This window comes from Rhea americana, unplaced genomic scaffold (assembly GCF_003343005.1).
Source record: "Rhea americana isolate MKP2758 unplaced genomic scaffold, rheAme1 scaffold_87, whole genome shotgun sequence".
Lineage (NCBI taxonomy): Eukaryota > Metazoa > Chordata > Aves > Rheiformes > Rheidae > Rhea > Rhea americana.
In genome coordinates, this window is record NW_028187055.1 from 708280 (window position 1) to 725626 (window position 17347).

Here is a 17347-nt window from a genome sequence, read left to right on the forward strand (position 1 = left end):
ACAGATTTCTGTGTTCTTCCTAATCTAATCATAGAATCATAGAGTATCCCAAACCACAATGTTATGTTGTTTTGCTGTAGCAGCACCAAAAGATACATCTCTGCCAAATACAGTCTATCTGTAGAAATTTATCATTACAAATACTAACCTATAACGTCCTCCGTATWTTTGCCATCTACATTTAAATCCTGAAAAATACTCCAATAAGGTTTGTTGGTGGTAGAAGCTACCCTAGAAACTATTATTTCAAGAATACTTGGTATCCAAAATCTTTTTCCACTGCTGGAGCAATCATTCCTAAGGCACAGGATTTCTGTAGTGGATTATTTCAACAACGTTTAAATTTATTTCATTGTCTGACTGATACCAACATGAAAAAAACATCGCAGAATACTGGATACACATCAGAGATGACATCCAAGCAGATAAACAGTCTGTATCAAGAAAATTACATGAATAAAACTGCTTTTCTTAAGCATTCTTCTGCCTAGCATTAGCCTACGTAAATTTAACCATCATCTTTGTCTCCTAAAATCCCTTATGGTATGTCACAGTAAGTAAATAAAATTAACAGGGAGGAAAGGACAGCAGGTGTGATGGCACTTTCTCTGCAGTAAAACTACTCAATGCTTGAGGAAGGAATCACAGTGTGTCACTCAGGACCCACCACAAAATTGAATTACTATTCTGAACAACCATTAAGAATTTTCTTTACTATCATCTTCTAACTTGTGAGTCACAATCACCAAAGCCCCAGGGATAAAAAAGGGTTATAGAGAAATGTGGTTCTGYGTTATCGATTAGCATTTACCTCTCTTGATGGTAAGCATTCTCCATGGTTTCCTTCCTCATTGTTAACCTCGTCTTTCTTTTCATTCTCGTTAGGTCTCTTTTCAGTGACCTCTATTAYTTCCTCCAGTGTTTTTTGGTTTCTTCTTTCTGCTATAGTTCCTTCGCTTTCTATTCACTGTCTGTTCGAGATGGAAGAAAAATTTTGTATTACTGATCTCAGCACAAGACTGGAAGCCAGACTCTCCTAGCCACACACTTTTTCTTTCTTTTTTTTCTTTTTTTTTTTAACCAATCTTCTGCTGTGTCACTCTAAGCAAATCATTTCCATTCTGTCTTTAATTTCCACATTAGTAAAAATGAACAGTACCATTACAAGGATGCATTAGTTCATCCTTTCTCAAGTGATCAGAAAAGCATGCTGAGTTAATTAAACATTTATGGCAACAGAGCAGTAGTTATGAGCAGCCTGGAATAATCACCACCATGAAGAGTAAATTGGTACTCAAGTTGTACGTGACAGAAGATGGAATCAACAACTTCAGTATTAGTAACAAAATAAGCACATTAGACATGTGCTATTCTACTGCTGCCTGATGAGAAGGTTGGTAATAACATGAGAAGTCTGGCCAAAGCCCAGTGGCCAGTACACCCAGCAGTGCTAAGCCTTGCGTACAAAGCACTTCTGAATCTAGAGATAAAGTAGTTTATTTCTGTATAAAAACACTTGCCAATTTTCCAATGATTATTCAAGTGGCATATAATAAATTTTCTGTTCTTTTAAAAAAAAAGTGTATATTTTTATTAGAAGGATGCACCTGTCAATTCCCATCTGGAATTCTAACTACAAAAATTCAAATCCAGATAAAAACTTTCTTAAGCCTGAAGACTGTTTGYATTCAAAATCTATTATAAAAGCTAACACAAATTACCTGAGAGGTTCTTGAATTGTCTGGTGTTCTTTTGTATTGCTCTGCATAAAATGGCATTCRTCACTTAGGGGCTAATTTTTCTATTGCTGCTGTTGCAAAGTTCTTAGTGGGGGTTAAGCATTACATCCTGTAGATTCTGGAACAGGYAAGACAATATACATGTACTTTCCATTTATATGAGTTTGTAATTCACCAATTTTATAGTACTTATTTTAATATTATTCCTGCCCAGTAATTCATTAGGTATCTTTTCTTAAAGCAATCCAAATGTGTCCATTGTTGTTCACTCTTAGTAATGTCTAAAAYGTTTACTTGACTTGATTAAAGTTTAAATCAGTTGTAAGATTTCATATGTATTTCCATTTCACTAATACAGAAACAATATGACATTCTTCAGATTTTCATTTTATATCATCTTCAAATAGGCAATACAACTATGTATTAAGGATACTGAGAGGAATTTGAAAAACTAAGAATTTAATACTCCAAAACAACATCTTAATACTTGTATCATAACTAATGCATAGTATTTTCTTGTTGGGAATTAGATTTCTAATCTTACATTTATCTGTATATGCAATCCTTAATTATATAAGCAATCCTCCTGTGCAGGATGAGAATTCTCARTGAGAGCTTATATGCATTTGAAAATCTTCCATAAAAAGCAAGAACTGCCAGAGCTAATATAATATTTATGCTAAGCAAAGTCAGATAAGTATTTCATGGAATCTCTTAATATCACTAAAAAATATTTGCTACTGCTCATAACCAAGCATTATTTTTTACACCAAAGTATCAAATGCAAAAGCAAAACCAGGTAGGACACAATACTTGACTGCACTGTTTTTTTATATGAAAATTTAATCCCCACAGTCTTACCCTATTTCCTGTCAGCTGTATACATAYGATCACAAAAGTAGTTGAATCAAACTCAGTGTCCAAACTTTCAAACCAAAAGGGCCTACAGATCATCCACTCAAATTATCAAAAACTGCAAAACATCTCCTGCTAGTCACTAGCAGAGCTACAATACAGAATATAACCCTCCCCAAACAAGTATATAGCACCTCAGAAAACACCAGGAGTGCTGGTTAGCTCTATAATATCAGCAAACTAGACAGTACATACGCAGCTATCTTCAGCTCAATTAGAAATGTAATAACCTTGCACAAAAGCCAAAATGAAGCACATATACTGAATTACATCTGGATTCTTGTTACTGTGTTAGAGAAATAGCAGTTTTTTTCAAACAGCTCCTCTGAAAATGCTTGCATGCACACTGTCAGTAGATTTAAGCAGTTTGATGTCAAAATAAACGGCTATCAGGGAATATAATGATACTGTTAAAATACTTGTGTGCTTTCTTTACACTAATTTGAAGGTTACTCTTTCACATCTATCTCAGAGGTCAACATACATAATGATGTAGTTGGCATAGCAGAATAATGCAACTTTTCTGAGCATTAAAGAGGTCTTATTCATTGCTTAAGYGTGCATTTCAACGATGCTCAAAACCATAAGTATTTTTGTCAGTAATTTTACTCAAAGGTTAACTCGCAATATAAACATTTTGAAGTCTAGTAGTTGATGAACARAAGTCAAACTTCATCAAGTCCAACTGAAATGATGCAGTAAAATGTTTTAATAAGCCACCACTGCTCAAGAGACTGGTAATCCAAACCACCAAAAATATGTCACGAACGGAAGTCTGATCCGTCACAGGCATATCAAAGCCTTTGGACTAAGCAGCGGTGGTTTATGCTCAGAATACTCATTTCATTAAAATGAATACACTGATGCTTTTAAAGTTATCAGAATCCAACTAACCAATTATTTCAACTCAYCCATAATAAATGAAAGAGCCAAGATTTTCTGAGATTTGGGAACTGAAATATCAGTCTTCAATCTTTCTCCCAAAAAACCTGCCCCAAGAACCAGCTCTAAGAAATTCTAGAGTATCATCAGAAAAAGCAGCAAAGCATTTAGCTACTACATCACTCCTGACTACAGAACAACTGTGGTTATTTCATATGCCTTTATACATGTATATATATGTACATATACCTTTACATATTTTGTGGGTACATTTCACATTATAAAGACACAGAACCAAGCTTACTTTACTGGTGATGCTTTTAAGAATGAAATCATAAAGCTGTAACAGATTTGTGAAGCACGCAAACAGCTCTCTGGAGATGCCTGGTAATAACGGCTGGACGAGTCACACACAAGCTGTGTAGCGTAGCTCTATCTGGTGAGAAAGACCAGTAACGTGAAGGAACAACATGACGTAAATACCACTCCTTTTAAAAGTATSGTTGCTCGATTGTGTTCCTATTAGGTGTTAAAGCTAATGCTTATTTTCCCATGTGTTTAAAGCATATTTAAAAGTAAATGGTGGTCTCCTGCACATCAGGTAACATGCAGTGACTAGATAATCTCATTTTTTAAACGTTCAATTGTATAATGAAACCTCAGTAGACTGTCTTAGCAGGATAAATGAAATTTATTTTCTGTTCTAGTCTGCATGCAGACTATTGCCTGAATCCATTCAAATTTAGCTTTTAAGCCCTAAACATATGAGTTATTACTTTTTCAAATGATCTTATTCTCATACATCATGTATGTGATCTGAGAAAAAAACAGTTGTGTTCCCTCTCCTGTTCTCCCCTGCAACACACACACACACGCTTCAGGAGTCCAGAAACTGAAAGACCCAACCACAGGTGCAGGAGTCCCAACTGCTTCTAAATTGAAGGAGAACGGGTTCAGACTTGCAACTACTTGATTCACTTAAAAGGGGGACCAAGTCAAAGCCTATTTCAACATTTTGCACTGCAGATAGGAGGTTTGTATTTGTTATGTGAGACCCTTTTTCAAAAGGCAAAATTAGTAGCACATAACAACTGATCAGAGAGCWAGATTCAGGTAACTCAACCTCATCTGGATTGCAAAACCATTATTATAGCGGGTCCTCTGTTTGGTAGCAATCCACAGTCCACTGCGGAACTGAAGGCTACATCCAATCAGTTCTTTTGTGGAAGTTTTTTTATTTCACACTCTTAAAGAGTTTTGTCTACATTTATCTACAGCTAGTAGAGACATCATGWTCTGCAACACCTTTCAAGGAGAAGGATAATAGAAAAGACCATGGTATCTATCCCAAAGAAAAGTCAAAGGGTTTCCAAAGTAAAGCACGGATATGGATTGGGGAAAACAAATAAAACAAACAAACTAGCAAACCCACCCCTAAGCCAAAGTAACTTCCAAACGTATTGATATCTCAACTGGCTCCCTCCTCCACCAACCACCCCGATCATGACAACTGAGGAGGATATTGCAGCATCAGAACTACAGGGATCATCCTCTCCTGGTGGCAAAGTTCCTGCACTGGTGTAAAAAGGACTGACTCTGACTACCTGACACTACACAAATCTCAAAGACAACCCCAGATTCAGAATTCCTACTGTTCAATGAGTGAATCTCTATATAGTGTCAGTATATAAAACAAATCAACYGACCAACCCACCCACGCTGAGAAAATACTAGCTCATCTTCTCTGCATCAGCTTCTCTTTTTTCCCAACGGGAAATTCGTCCCCTACGCTATATACATGAATTCGATTTCCAGCTTAGAGGCACTCCACAAGATGATACATACTTTTGACTCTAATTTTGGATGATCCTATGTAATATAAATGTATCTCTGTGACAAGATCTGACTGAAGTCATTAAAAAGAAAACTTTCATTTGGTAGCTTTGAGCAATAACATTCGATAGTTTCACAGGACCTTTTAGCCAAAGATCTCAGAACATCTTTTTCAAAGATCACCAAATCACCAAAACATTACAGTTCTGCTCCAAGCAAGATAACCAAGCTTTTTCACTGGAAATTTTATTTTATTTTATTTTTATGTATAGACGATGAAAGCAAATTATATTTTAAGTAACTACTCAGACTGTTTTATAGTCAACTTGATTCAGGCTGTACCATTAAGGAAGTGCTTATATGAGCTACTATCTCACTACAGAAATCTATTTGATGTTAAGAGCACAAACTTTTTAATATCAGTGTGATGCTTATACAGTCGTATTTACAAGAATTCGTTAAATGAAGAGAACCATTCTGTTCTCATTATTTTCATTCCCTCCTTCCTTCTTTTCCATACTGAACACAGCTTGGTTCTGTGCAACTGACAGCAAAAACTGGTGTCTCTATACTCGCAATGATGGAGAGATGTTCACGCTTGGCTCACCCGTATACACAGTTCTTTTGTAAACTTAATAACACAGCATCAGTATAGCATTAATTGCATGTATTTTTGAACACAATTTTCTCTGCAACAGTTACCTATCAAGGTACTCACTCTTTGCAAACTCATTTTRCCCTTACTGAACTTTCTTCTACATTGCCACTATAAGCACTACTGAAAAGAGAAAGTATTGACAGTCTCATTTAACACTCTCATTCTCAAAAAACTTGTTCTTGCAAGTTCCTCAGGGTTATGTAATGCATGAAAACAGACATAATRCACAACCCATTGCTTTTTCATGGAGAATGACCTAGTATCATTATATATATATACATACATGCATATATATATATATGTATATAACCATTTCAGGTTTCATTAGGTTTCATTTCTAAAATTGTATTTTACAATGCTACTTATAAAGTAATAAAAATGTTAAGCTTTCTGCTATCAGAATCCTCTAGTAATAGGACAAGTTCCACCACACTGGGCTATAATGTTAAAAACATTTACAGCTATGCACAAAGTAACATATATGGGCTGTCTAATTGCCATTGTATTAAATAATTGTTCCTTCAGAGCACTGACAGCTTTGGATTGCAGTCTCTCTAGGCATTTTTCTCCTCTTCTGCTTTTCTTTCTGTACTTCTGGAAATGAGTTTTCCCTTCACACAGTTGCCAATTACCTTTCCTTCACGGCTGACATGGCAATGTACCTGTTCTGCTTTTCAGGACATACACGCAGCCAGGGCTAGCCACGTAGGGTCCATCCCCCAGAGGTCTCAGCACGGGCGGCCCGGTGATGACAACCCCGTAGTCCACTTCTTCAAGAACATCGTAAGTCTCGCCCCTTCTTGTCGTGTACTAGAATTGTTTAGGATTCATCAATAACCAAATACGCCACGATCACTGGCCATTACGTTGAAGCTGATGAACTGTACTAAGTGTGCCTTTGAATCAGTCCTGATACTTGATACAAAAGTAGTTTTACCTGAAAACAATAATAAAATGCTACAAAAAAAGTGGGTGAACCCACCATGACCATTTCAACAACAATTATTATGATTATATGGCTTCTCCATTTAGAARCTTTGTGATTCCATCGTTGGAGTTGGCCATAGTTAGGAATGTGTTCTGCTTAAAACCTTATCAAATGTGTGCTAGGCTAAGTCTAGTGGCGTACTTTCTTTCTTAGTGCTTCCTGTTCCTTAGATTGCACTTAATGGATGCAGTACGTTTACTCCCAACTATGCAATAGCTTACACTCCTATCATTTGAATCCATAAGCAGAATAGCCTGATCTCTTTTTCCTGATGCTCTCATTTAAGACAATAACAATTTTGCTCAAGCTCTGAATTTGGCTGGTTTGACACCACTAGAACTCTCACAGAAAAYATCCAGGAAAGATGGAATTTTCTCACAAATTAAATTCTTCAGTACTGTGTAAATACATAATGAAAAGCAGTATTTTGCCCTTTAGAACACTGTATAGCTACTATCCAGAAATGGAGACTCCCTATATTTGCAATACATCTTATCACATATTTTGATTTGCACAGCTGATACTACCAATTTCATTCTTCACTTTTTTTCTGAAACAAAGGTGTCAATATTTTCATGGCTAAATGTGAATAAAGAACCTGCAAAAGATAAAAATACCCTAAAACAGAAGTATATCTGAATAGCTCTATTAAGATCTCTATTGATAACCAGTTTCACAAATCAAGGATCACAATGCCGATACTTAAAACCATGAAAGTAACACCCTTAGTGTTTGGAGTGGGATGGAGTTATCATTGGATTTAAAGTGCAAGACCTTCAACAGCTTTTTTTTTTTTTTTTTTAAAGAAAACTTTTTTGATGGAAAAATACTAACACTGCAATTAATTTTTGTACTATCCGTTAACAATGTGCATTTTGAAATATTCACAAGGCAATGAAGAGCAGGATGAAACTAGACAACTAATACATAAGGCATAACAACTCTCAGACAATAGGCAAAAGCCTTGTTTTAATGAAGTTTTTGCACTAATTTCCAGGTCTCACCCCGTACTCCTCCCCCAATGCAAGCAAAGGTAAGTGCCTTCAGAGGCTCATGCAATATCCTGTATCTTTTGTGGGCTAATTGGTATCAGTTCAACTGCTAATCCGATGGATTTGCTTTTATGGCATCAAGTAACAGACAAGAGCTACTGTTGGTATTTAAAGCAAGGGACTAAGATAGAAAAGCTATAGTTCTTTCTCACGCATTTCCTGATTTGCTGCATGATCTTTAACTAATTAAAGCCATTCACAGGGATATTTTTTATTCAGACTCTGCTGTGATTACTTATGTAACTAATAATAGGCAATGCTTTCAAACAAACTTCACACTCCAAAAACTGTCCTTACATTAGTAAACTCAGCTGGCTCCTTCAGTACATCATACTGGCAAACCATAGCTCGTGAATTTATTTCTTGTCATTTTAATTGAGAATTTCGCCTTTTTCGTTTTATGGAATAACTCCACACAAATTGTTGCGTTCACTGTCTCATTATTTGCCCAACATTTCATTCCTTTTTCACTGCATTTTGGTCTTCTGTGTATCTTACACCCCAGATGCTATGTTCCATAGTGATCATCATGTCATTGTTTCTATTTCTTACATGTACAGGGAAGAGGATTATCCCTCGCCAGATTTAGCTGGGTAGGTGACAAATGTGCTTTCAATAACAGGCATTTTATTTACCAGGCCAAAGCATACCTTGCTCCATTGCCTCAAGCTGCTGCAGCAACGTGATAATTTTGTTTTGCCTCAATTTTGCTATTTTGCTTTTCCTGTCCCACTTTCCTCCCTTCTCCCACAGCAGTTTAAGATGGTAATTTTGTTGCTTGCTCTCATCCAGCAACCTGACAGCCTTGCAGTGATAATTTCTGCTGCTTTAGCACAAAAGGAGCAAAATCCACCGCATGGCAAAACTTTCTTCCTTTAAGATTCCTGGAGACTCATCTACCACATTTTTCTTTTATGGGAAGGGGGGAAAAATACAAGGGAGGGTTGGGACAAGATGGGAACTTGTTCCACAGTTCCAACCGTTCTTAAACACTAAATGTTGCAAAACTAACACTGTCACTAATTCAAATATTTTTGTCTTACCTTCCCCTGCAAACATCTTTTAGTAAGAAGAGATCTGCCTAAAAGGTTGTTAGACAAGTKCTTTCTATGGTTATCTTACAACTAATTAAATTCCACTTCTCTACAACAGGTTTGATTTTATATGAGACCAACATATAAATTACTTGTGTTTTAAGACAATGCATTAAAGCTTTAAAGCTGTTAGTCATCTCTTTTACCATTTATTAGTAGAACATGATTTAGCTTATGTTGTGGTTGGTATCTGTGATTTTGATAGCTTCATCCTTAGCTTCAACCATTAGAAGCTTCAGGTGACATTCGACAATAATACAAAATTACAAAGTGTTAGTAGTCTTAATAACCAGGTACACAGATTACTATATATATATTTACTGAACTACATTACATCTCTAAAAACGTCCTCCCATGACAWGCACATGGTATTGCTTGCACTGAAAAGTAAGGTGCAATTTGCAAGTCCAAAACAGAAATCATTCGGCAAACAGAAAACAAGTTAAAAACATTGTGTTTAAAATAGATTAACAAGGGTTAGTATCTGCAATGTATGTTCACTTAGTATCATGACTGGGGAAGCAGAAAGGTTTTCTTGATTTGAACAAGCTGGCTCAGAACGTACAAGTCTTCCCTGTCTGGAATAGCCCGATGCTTCTGACTATGTGTGCATATATATATATGTGTGTATATATAAATATACACACTCACATATATATATACACACACACATATACATATATATATACATACACACACACACACACACACAGAGAGAGATACTTACGATACAACATGCTCCAGTCAATTTGTATTCAATGACATAGACATGGCCAAAGTCACAACTTTTTATTTAAATCATATTTCTTTCAGTTGTATGAAATGAAGGGCATTTGAGAAGCATTCTTTTACAAGACAGAAACAATTTTGTGTCTCATTTTTTTTTTCTTCGTAACATGCATCAAAGAATAGACAGGACTAAAGAGTAATTTGGAAATAATCTGAAATGTAAAGTCTACTCTGAGAACAAACATGATTTGAATCACGGTAAGTTTTTATCCTTCTGCACTATCCTTGTGTGCCATTCAATACATTTTTAAATAGAATTCAAATAAATAAGCCTTCCTTCTCATGACCTATAGTTGTTGTTACTATTCTTCAACTGTTTCATGATCACTTCCTGATCATTTTCTTCCTACTCTGCATTTGAGTAACCACTTTTGATTAATTCCTSTTTTGCAGATTGGTGCTTGCCCTCAGATTTGACTATTTTCAGATCCTAACATTTTCCTTCATCCTTGTTCATTACCTAAAGGATTGTTTTATTTCAACATTTTCAAATTTCTAATACAAGTTTTACATTTCAGCAACCACAAAGATTGCAATGTGAGTACTATCGTATTTGAATATAATAATTTTTAATGTCTATAAAAATCTTTCTTTGCAGGGTGGTGAAGGACACAAGCCAGGATATGGAGGAAGTGGAAAATTCTATGAGCATAAATCGGCTCACAAGGGACATAAGGGATCCTATCATGAGGGCCAGGGCACTCTTTCCAAAATCTTTAAACTGGTAAAGTACAACTGAACTTATTATAAATACAAAAATTGAGTCCAGGAAAAGAAACAGCCATGCTTCTCCAGGACCTGCCATGATTGACAAAATTACATTTCCCTAAGGCTTCTGAAAGGAACTAAATCTTCATAGATAAAACATAAGTTTATCTCATGGCCTAGTAACTAGTTATATGATAGAAAACAAAGCTAAAATAAATTGTCAGTCACCATCAGGAAAGAAGGTAAGATAGTGAAGTCCCATGAAGACCTACACTAGGATCTGTGTTTATCAGTAGACTCTCAAATGATCTAGAACTCAGAAGATGATTGAGGTGACAGAACTTGATGCTGTTGATAAACTATTCAGAATGGGGAAAATGAAAGTTACTGAAAAGCTCCTGAAAGGTAGTGTAGGGTGTAATTTGACAAACACTTACTTCAGCTGCAGCATTAACTCCAAGAGACCTGCCTYTTTCTGCTCCAGGTGTGAGAACTTCTATGGTATGCTGGCACAGTGACTAGTAAAAGTCAGATGGTAAGGCAAATTAAAACTGTCATGTTAGAAATAAATACTTTGCCAGATCTTTAATTTGATTCAATTCCCCCCAACTTGATTCACCACATCAACACAGCCAATGAATGAAAACAGATCAGGAGAAAAGTAAGTCATGATCCAGCTACCAAAGGAAATGTTTATTAAACTATAGTCTAAATGACTGAGCAAAAAAGGCAAGAAGATAAATAAGGAATGTGTATTCTCTAAGTGCCTTATAAAACAAGAATTAGAAGCCTCAAATGAAATTATTAGATAGAAGGCTTAACATAAGCAAAAACAAACACCTCTTTCACAAAACATATAATTCAAATTTGGAATTTACCATCACAAGAAGATGTGAATGCCAGCAGTATGTACTATCTAGGTTTAAAAACACAGGAGGAAAAAAAAAAGAAAAAAGAAAAAAGAAATGTGAAATAAAACACATGGAGGAACATTAAGGTCAAAATACCCAAGAGTCATTGAATTCTATATTTCTGGAAACTGGGAGCTATACTGCAAGAAGTAACACTGCACATTTGCTCTTACATCTGAGCTTTTCCAAATGACCTGCTAATGGTCATACAGATGAAAGCATATTGCCCTGGGGGGCGCTTTAACCTCATACAGGATGGACAGTCCGATATTCTCAAATAAACTTAGCTTATAAAGTCATCTCATAAAAAAGGTCAACAGTTTGTCAAGAGGTTAGTCGTCAGACAATTTTTAAAGTACTATGAGACTTCAAAGACAACATCTGAAAATGCAGTAATTTTCATTTTTTGGATGGAATTATTAGAAACATGAAAGAAGCACTTKGAAATTTTCATCAGAGAGAGATTGTCCTGAAATACAGAATGACAAACCAGGTTGACTGGATACTGCATTTGACATTTTTTGTAGTTAATGATCTCAGTTCATATATAATATAGAGGTACCAATCCACTGTTAAATTAAAACAAAAAGAAAACCATACCAAGCAGTTAAGCCTTGTTTCTACCTGTGTAAATCTCCATTTAAATTATCAAAGTTACTCTGGTGTAAATCCAGAGCATCTCAGCATAATTCTTCACTTTCTATGTGAGGAAGATGACATATGAAGAGCACAATATATGCATCTGCATATGACTACATTTTTCTTCACAGGCACAAAGCATTCATTTGTAACAGATCATCTAATACACTATTCTCACATAGAGAACGAAATCAGCAACAATCTTAACTTCAAGACAGAAGGTCTGGGAAACATTAGCATAGCTTAMAATTTCAAGCTCTTGTTCTCTAAGGAAAGACATGATGGCATGTTCGACTTCAATAAAAATACCCTCAGCCATGATAAACACACACACGTCTTTCACTGTAGAACTGTTTCAAACATATGCAGCACCAAGAGACAGCTTGAATACTTCAATGAGGTAGTAAGAATTCTTAAGCTGAACTTCAGAAAATGAATTCTTCAGGTGCCTAGGTAAAATTATTCATTCATCATACATTCATGAGCATGAAATCTAAGTATAATTTTCTCTGCACTTGCAGCTTTTTTGGTGGAGTTCAGAGATACATTAATAATATCATGGCTATTCTGATACATTTACATTATTTGTAAAATTTGTCTTTTGAAAATAAGAAAAAACAGATTCTCCTCTTTCTCAAAATTTAATATTCTCTTGTATTTTTTACATAACTATCCCAACTATATTAGTTTGGATTTATATGTATCCAATGATAAACATATATCAGCTCTACTTTTTAGACAGGCATTTCTGAGTCACTGTAATTTATATAACTCTCATCAGTTTTATTCAGACCAAGCTGATTTAAACCTACGATTTATTCCAGGAGACACTAATAATTATCTCTTTATACAGTTGTGCAGTCTTCTTTATAAATTACAAACCTGCTACCCATTCTTTGAGATAATTTTAACAGAAAAAAATGCCAATTATGTAATGGATTATACTAAATCTTCCTTGAATAAAACTAATTCTATAACAATTTAAACTAAGGAGGCAAAGTCTGAAAGACAAAAAGGAAGAAAAACATTAAGAAAAAAAATTCCCAAAGTAGATGTATACTTAACATCTTTGAAGAAAAAGTAAATAGTTCAATCTTCAGCTGATTACTGTAACAATTACCACTATCTCCCATTTGGGGTCATAACTGTAAGGTTCAAGATTTGCCTAGAAAGTTGCTAAAACTATAGCAGAAAATGCCCAGCTAGCAAAAAGAGTTGTATCACAGAAACTGAAACACCAGCATTAGCATTAGATACCTAAGCCAGTTTAGATATCATCTTTGCTATTAAACTGTTGCAGGGCAGTTACAAACTCTTTTCTCCGTTGCAAATTTACAAATTGTCCCAAGTATACTCAAGATTGAAATAGGAAAAAAAGATAATTCTCTATGTTACTTTCTGATTATTTGTAAAAATAACCCATAATTCAGCCCTTCATCTTTTTTTTTTTTTTTTTTTTTTTTTTTTTTTTTTTTTTTTTTTTTTTTTTGTATTTTTATCCTGTATTTGCATTTGTGGTTTTCATGTTAGACTGATGTTGATGTAACTGCATAGGTTAGTAATTTACCCTAAGACAGAATGCTTACATTTCGGTTCTCTCAGATGCGAGACTATGACAACTTGTATGCAGGGTTTGGAGATTTTTTAAGTATATAAACGGCTTAAGGGATAACCAAAAAGGTGAAAATTTCTAAAAATGTCCAAGGAAACAAATTAACTGCTTTTGTTAGAAAGGCCTGGATAAAAGCAAGCATCTAAAAACATTTCAAGACAGGCTTTCTAGCTCTGCMTGAGAGATTTAATGAGAATAAATTAATCCTATGTGAAAAATACTTATGAAAGGCTTTCTCCTCCCTCTTTAAAGTGGAAATGCAAACAATATTTAGCAAGACATAAGAGGTCTACCCAATGTACTAAGTGTAATAACTGTAGACAGTGTTCATTAGATAATATTAAAATTTTTGTAATACCGCAGATTGATTTTTTAAATTTTATAGCCATAAAAATACGGTACCTTCTAATTAGCTTAACTTTGTTCTTCCTTTTATAGGGAGGCTCTGGYTCCCGACCTGGATCACGGTCTGGTTCACCAGTTGCTAGGCGCTGAAGCTCTAAGATGCCATTCAAGGATCATGTACTCTGCTTCATAATGTAACTGCCTTAAAATTAATAACAACTGCAAGAATTATCTAGATAGATGCAAGCCATTACTTAATGCCAATTAAGTTCTGCATGCAGTAGATTATACAAACTTCTATTGGCAATCCCTGACCAACAGTTGAATGAAAGGAACACATGAAGTAGCTTTACTAGATGTTTTCCTTATTTTATGTAAAGTAACAAGATCTCTGACTTTACTCATTCTTCTTCAGGATGCCCTAACTGTATGCTGGACTTCATTATTTCTCCCAAGCACCTAATTTAAGTGCAAATGTTCTGGTTTCTTTTTACTGAGCATCAGAATTATAAATACAGAGCTAATGTCTTGGATACTGAGTGCCACTGATAGTGAATTTCTGAAACACTGCTGTAATAAAAAAAAAAATCCACCAYGTGCAGAAGCTGTAAGGACTGTTTATCCAAATCCTTTTTTTGATTTGGGTTTTTGGGTATTTTGGTTTGTTTTAATCTTCCTTCTCTCACTCACAGAATAATTTACTTTTTTTAACAGGATTAGGCAGTCACAGAAAGGTTACCAAACACTGGGAGTTCAAGGTATGTGTAGTGTGGGAGGGGGCAGATGTCGTAGAATCAATGAGATGCAGAGCAATAGTAATACGGAAGTTCTTTCCATACTATAAATTGTTCATCATACCCAAACCATTAGAACTAAGAGTGGATGAGGGAGAGAAAGAGGATTTCAAATTTGAGTTAGACTAATGTTAAGAAACAAGGGATATTCCCAGAGAAGAAACATCTAAGATTGCACACRTGACCACTGAAAGTCACAGTTGCTCCACGCAAACTTTGCTGCAACAGCATTAACTTAGCAGTATATTAAGTACATAAATAAATAAAAGTCTAATTTCTGAAAGAAAGAAAGCCCTTCAGTACTGTTATTTAAGGTAGTCCTGCACATCTCATGTTAGAATTTCAAWTTTTCTTTGTACTGCAGCAGTGTATTATTTGGTAAACTTACCTTTTGAGGGATTAACATCTGGATGCCGATTAATGGCAGTGCACCAAAGCAAACTCATAGTAAACTACTGTGAACATTTAACTGTTGTACTGTAGTTGCCTTATAGAAATAAATTAAAAYTGAGTTAGATATAGATATTAATTGTTCACAAATTACTAAAATGAATGTGTGGCAATGGTATTTCCAACCACATGTAGGGAAAATAAGGCTCTTCTGAATTGCACTGTTTTATTACTTAGACTTACTATATCTTCAAACTGTTTTCCACGTGTCTGATTAATTCTTTTGTTTTAGCCTCTGCATTATAGACTATGATTAATGCTTTTCAGGTTGAAACCACATTCCTAATGAGTGCCCAGTAAAAGTTACCTATATATATTATGTTAATTCCATTTCACAACTAAGTCTATTGTAGGTTTAAACCAGTGTCCATTAATATGAAGCAATGAAAAAGGAGAGGATAGAAAAGARAGACTAAAGAAAACGCAAAAACATCAAAATTATTAAGTATACATACACCTRTCACATCTTGTTTGATCTACATTGGTTGTTATGTGTATTTTTCTATTGTAACTTCATTCAGATGTACTCTGCAACATAATAGTCTATTTAATTTGAACATGTATTGTTCTTATAGGAACATAGCTTTTAAAAAATTCATTATTGAAATAAAGTAATCAACTTGTAATGAAACCTGGACAAGTTTTGTTTTGTAACATAAAACATATATAAATTTACTGTTTTTCTCTCAGTTTATGAGGAATGTTTAGATACTGAAAAAAAAAAGATACTTTGAGCAGGACTCAGTTGCCTACATACAGGCTTCTAGTCACATCACAGCTGACTAAGCATAACACATACCATTTCAGATACCCTGTGACACCCAAGACATGAGGCTGGCAATCTGACACAGGATTTATGGCAGACTACTGTCTCTGTGGAGTGGCAGGTTAAAGGCTGSGGGGGATACCGCAGGGTGTAGATCGCCCACATTCAGGCAACAGAATCCTGCATTCATAAATAAGTACAATACCAAGTGTAATCTTTGAACAGGGTATGTGCAAATCAAGCTGATTTTGGAAGTGGCCTTCAAAATCTGGAAAGAATATTTAAGGTGAAAATTGAAAGATAAATCTTTCCAATTGCTGCATTGTAGAATGACAGAACTTATCCAGAGCTTTTTGTCTTTCCTTCATTACTCTCCTCTTCCCCTAAATGATCTAGCTTGGAGGCTGAAAGTATGTTTTTTTTGGCCTTACTTTCTATTAAAACAGTATTTCTTATAATAATACAGCACTTTAAGACAACATTTTACCAACAGAAATCTCTTCTAGGAGACTGAAGCTTTGCCTGAAACTTAGTCTTTTAGCTTGGATGAATATGCACTCAAACAGGTACATGACTTGTAAGCAAATGGTCCTTTCCTGAAATGCAAATAGACAACTTGTGCTTTTAGTAGATGTGTGTCACTTCCAAGTAGTAAGGGAACAGACATAAACCAAAAGAAACAGWAGACACAAGCCAACTACTGTAAGGCTAAAGGGTTCTTGATTTTGGAGCAGGGGGGAAGAAAAGCCTAACCAACCTATTTATTTCAGTAGTGCTTTTGAAAATATCAACACACCTGTTACAGCTTCTGTATCTGTACAGAAGATCAACAGATAGACCACTTTGAAAAATTTCCAATTCAACTTTACTAAGTAACCTGGGATTTGCCACAGAACAGCTCTTTATCAGTAAAGGAAAAAACCTCTATGTCACAATACTCAAGATTGGATTCTTGAAATTCACGGGGGGGGGGGGGGGGGGGGAAAAAAAAAGACAAATCAAATATCATGTTAAAAAAAAGTTAAAAAACATCTATTTATTGCAACTGACAGGACTCCAAATGCTGAAGGAGTGGCAGACTCGATTCAGAAAAAATTCTGGGCGGCTACTTAACTCACGCTGTCTATTTGTCATTTCCAAGATTTGCAATACGCACTCATTTCCTGTGATCA

The 17347-nt window shown here is 35.2% G+C and overlaps 1 protein-coding gene across 2 annotated transcripts in view; it reads left to right on the forward strand.

The window, feature by feature from the left end:
- The window catches only part of MBP (myelin basic protein), a 104321-nt gene extending 88333 nt beyond the window's left edge, over nucleotides 1-15988 (forward strand). The window contains exons 5-9 of one of the 2 annotated variants that reach the window (XM_085323751.1): nucleotides 6706-6810; nucleotides 8013-8048; nucleotides 8628-8660; nucleotides 10549-10674; nucleotides 14259-15988. In XM_085323751.1, coding sequence (XP_085179877.1) covers nucleotides 6706-6810; nucleotides 8013-8048; nucleotides 8628-8660; nucleotides 10549-10674; nucleotides 14259-14315 — 357 coding nt within the window. In that variant the 3' untranslated portion in view covers nucleotides 14316-15988. The remainder of the gene's footprint in view (nucleotides 1-6705; nucleotides 6811-8012; nucleotides 8049-8627; nucleotides 8661-10548; nucleotides 10675-14258) is intronic. The other variant, XM_085323752.1, reaches the window with a different exon arrangement.
- Nucleotides 15989-17347: the final 1359 nt, after the last annotated feature.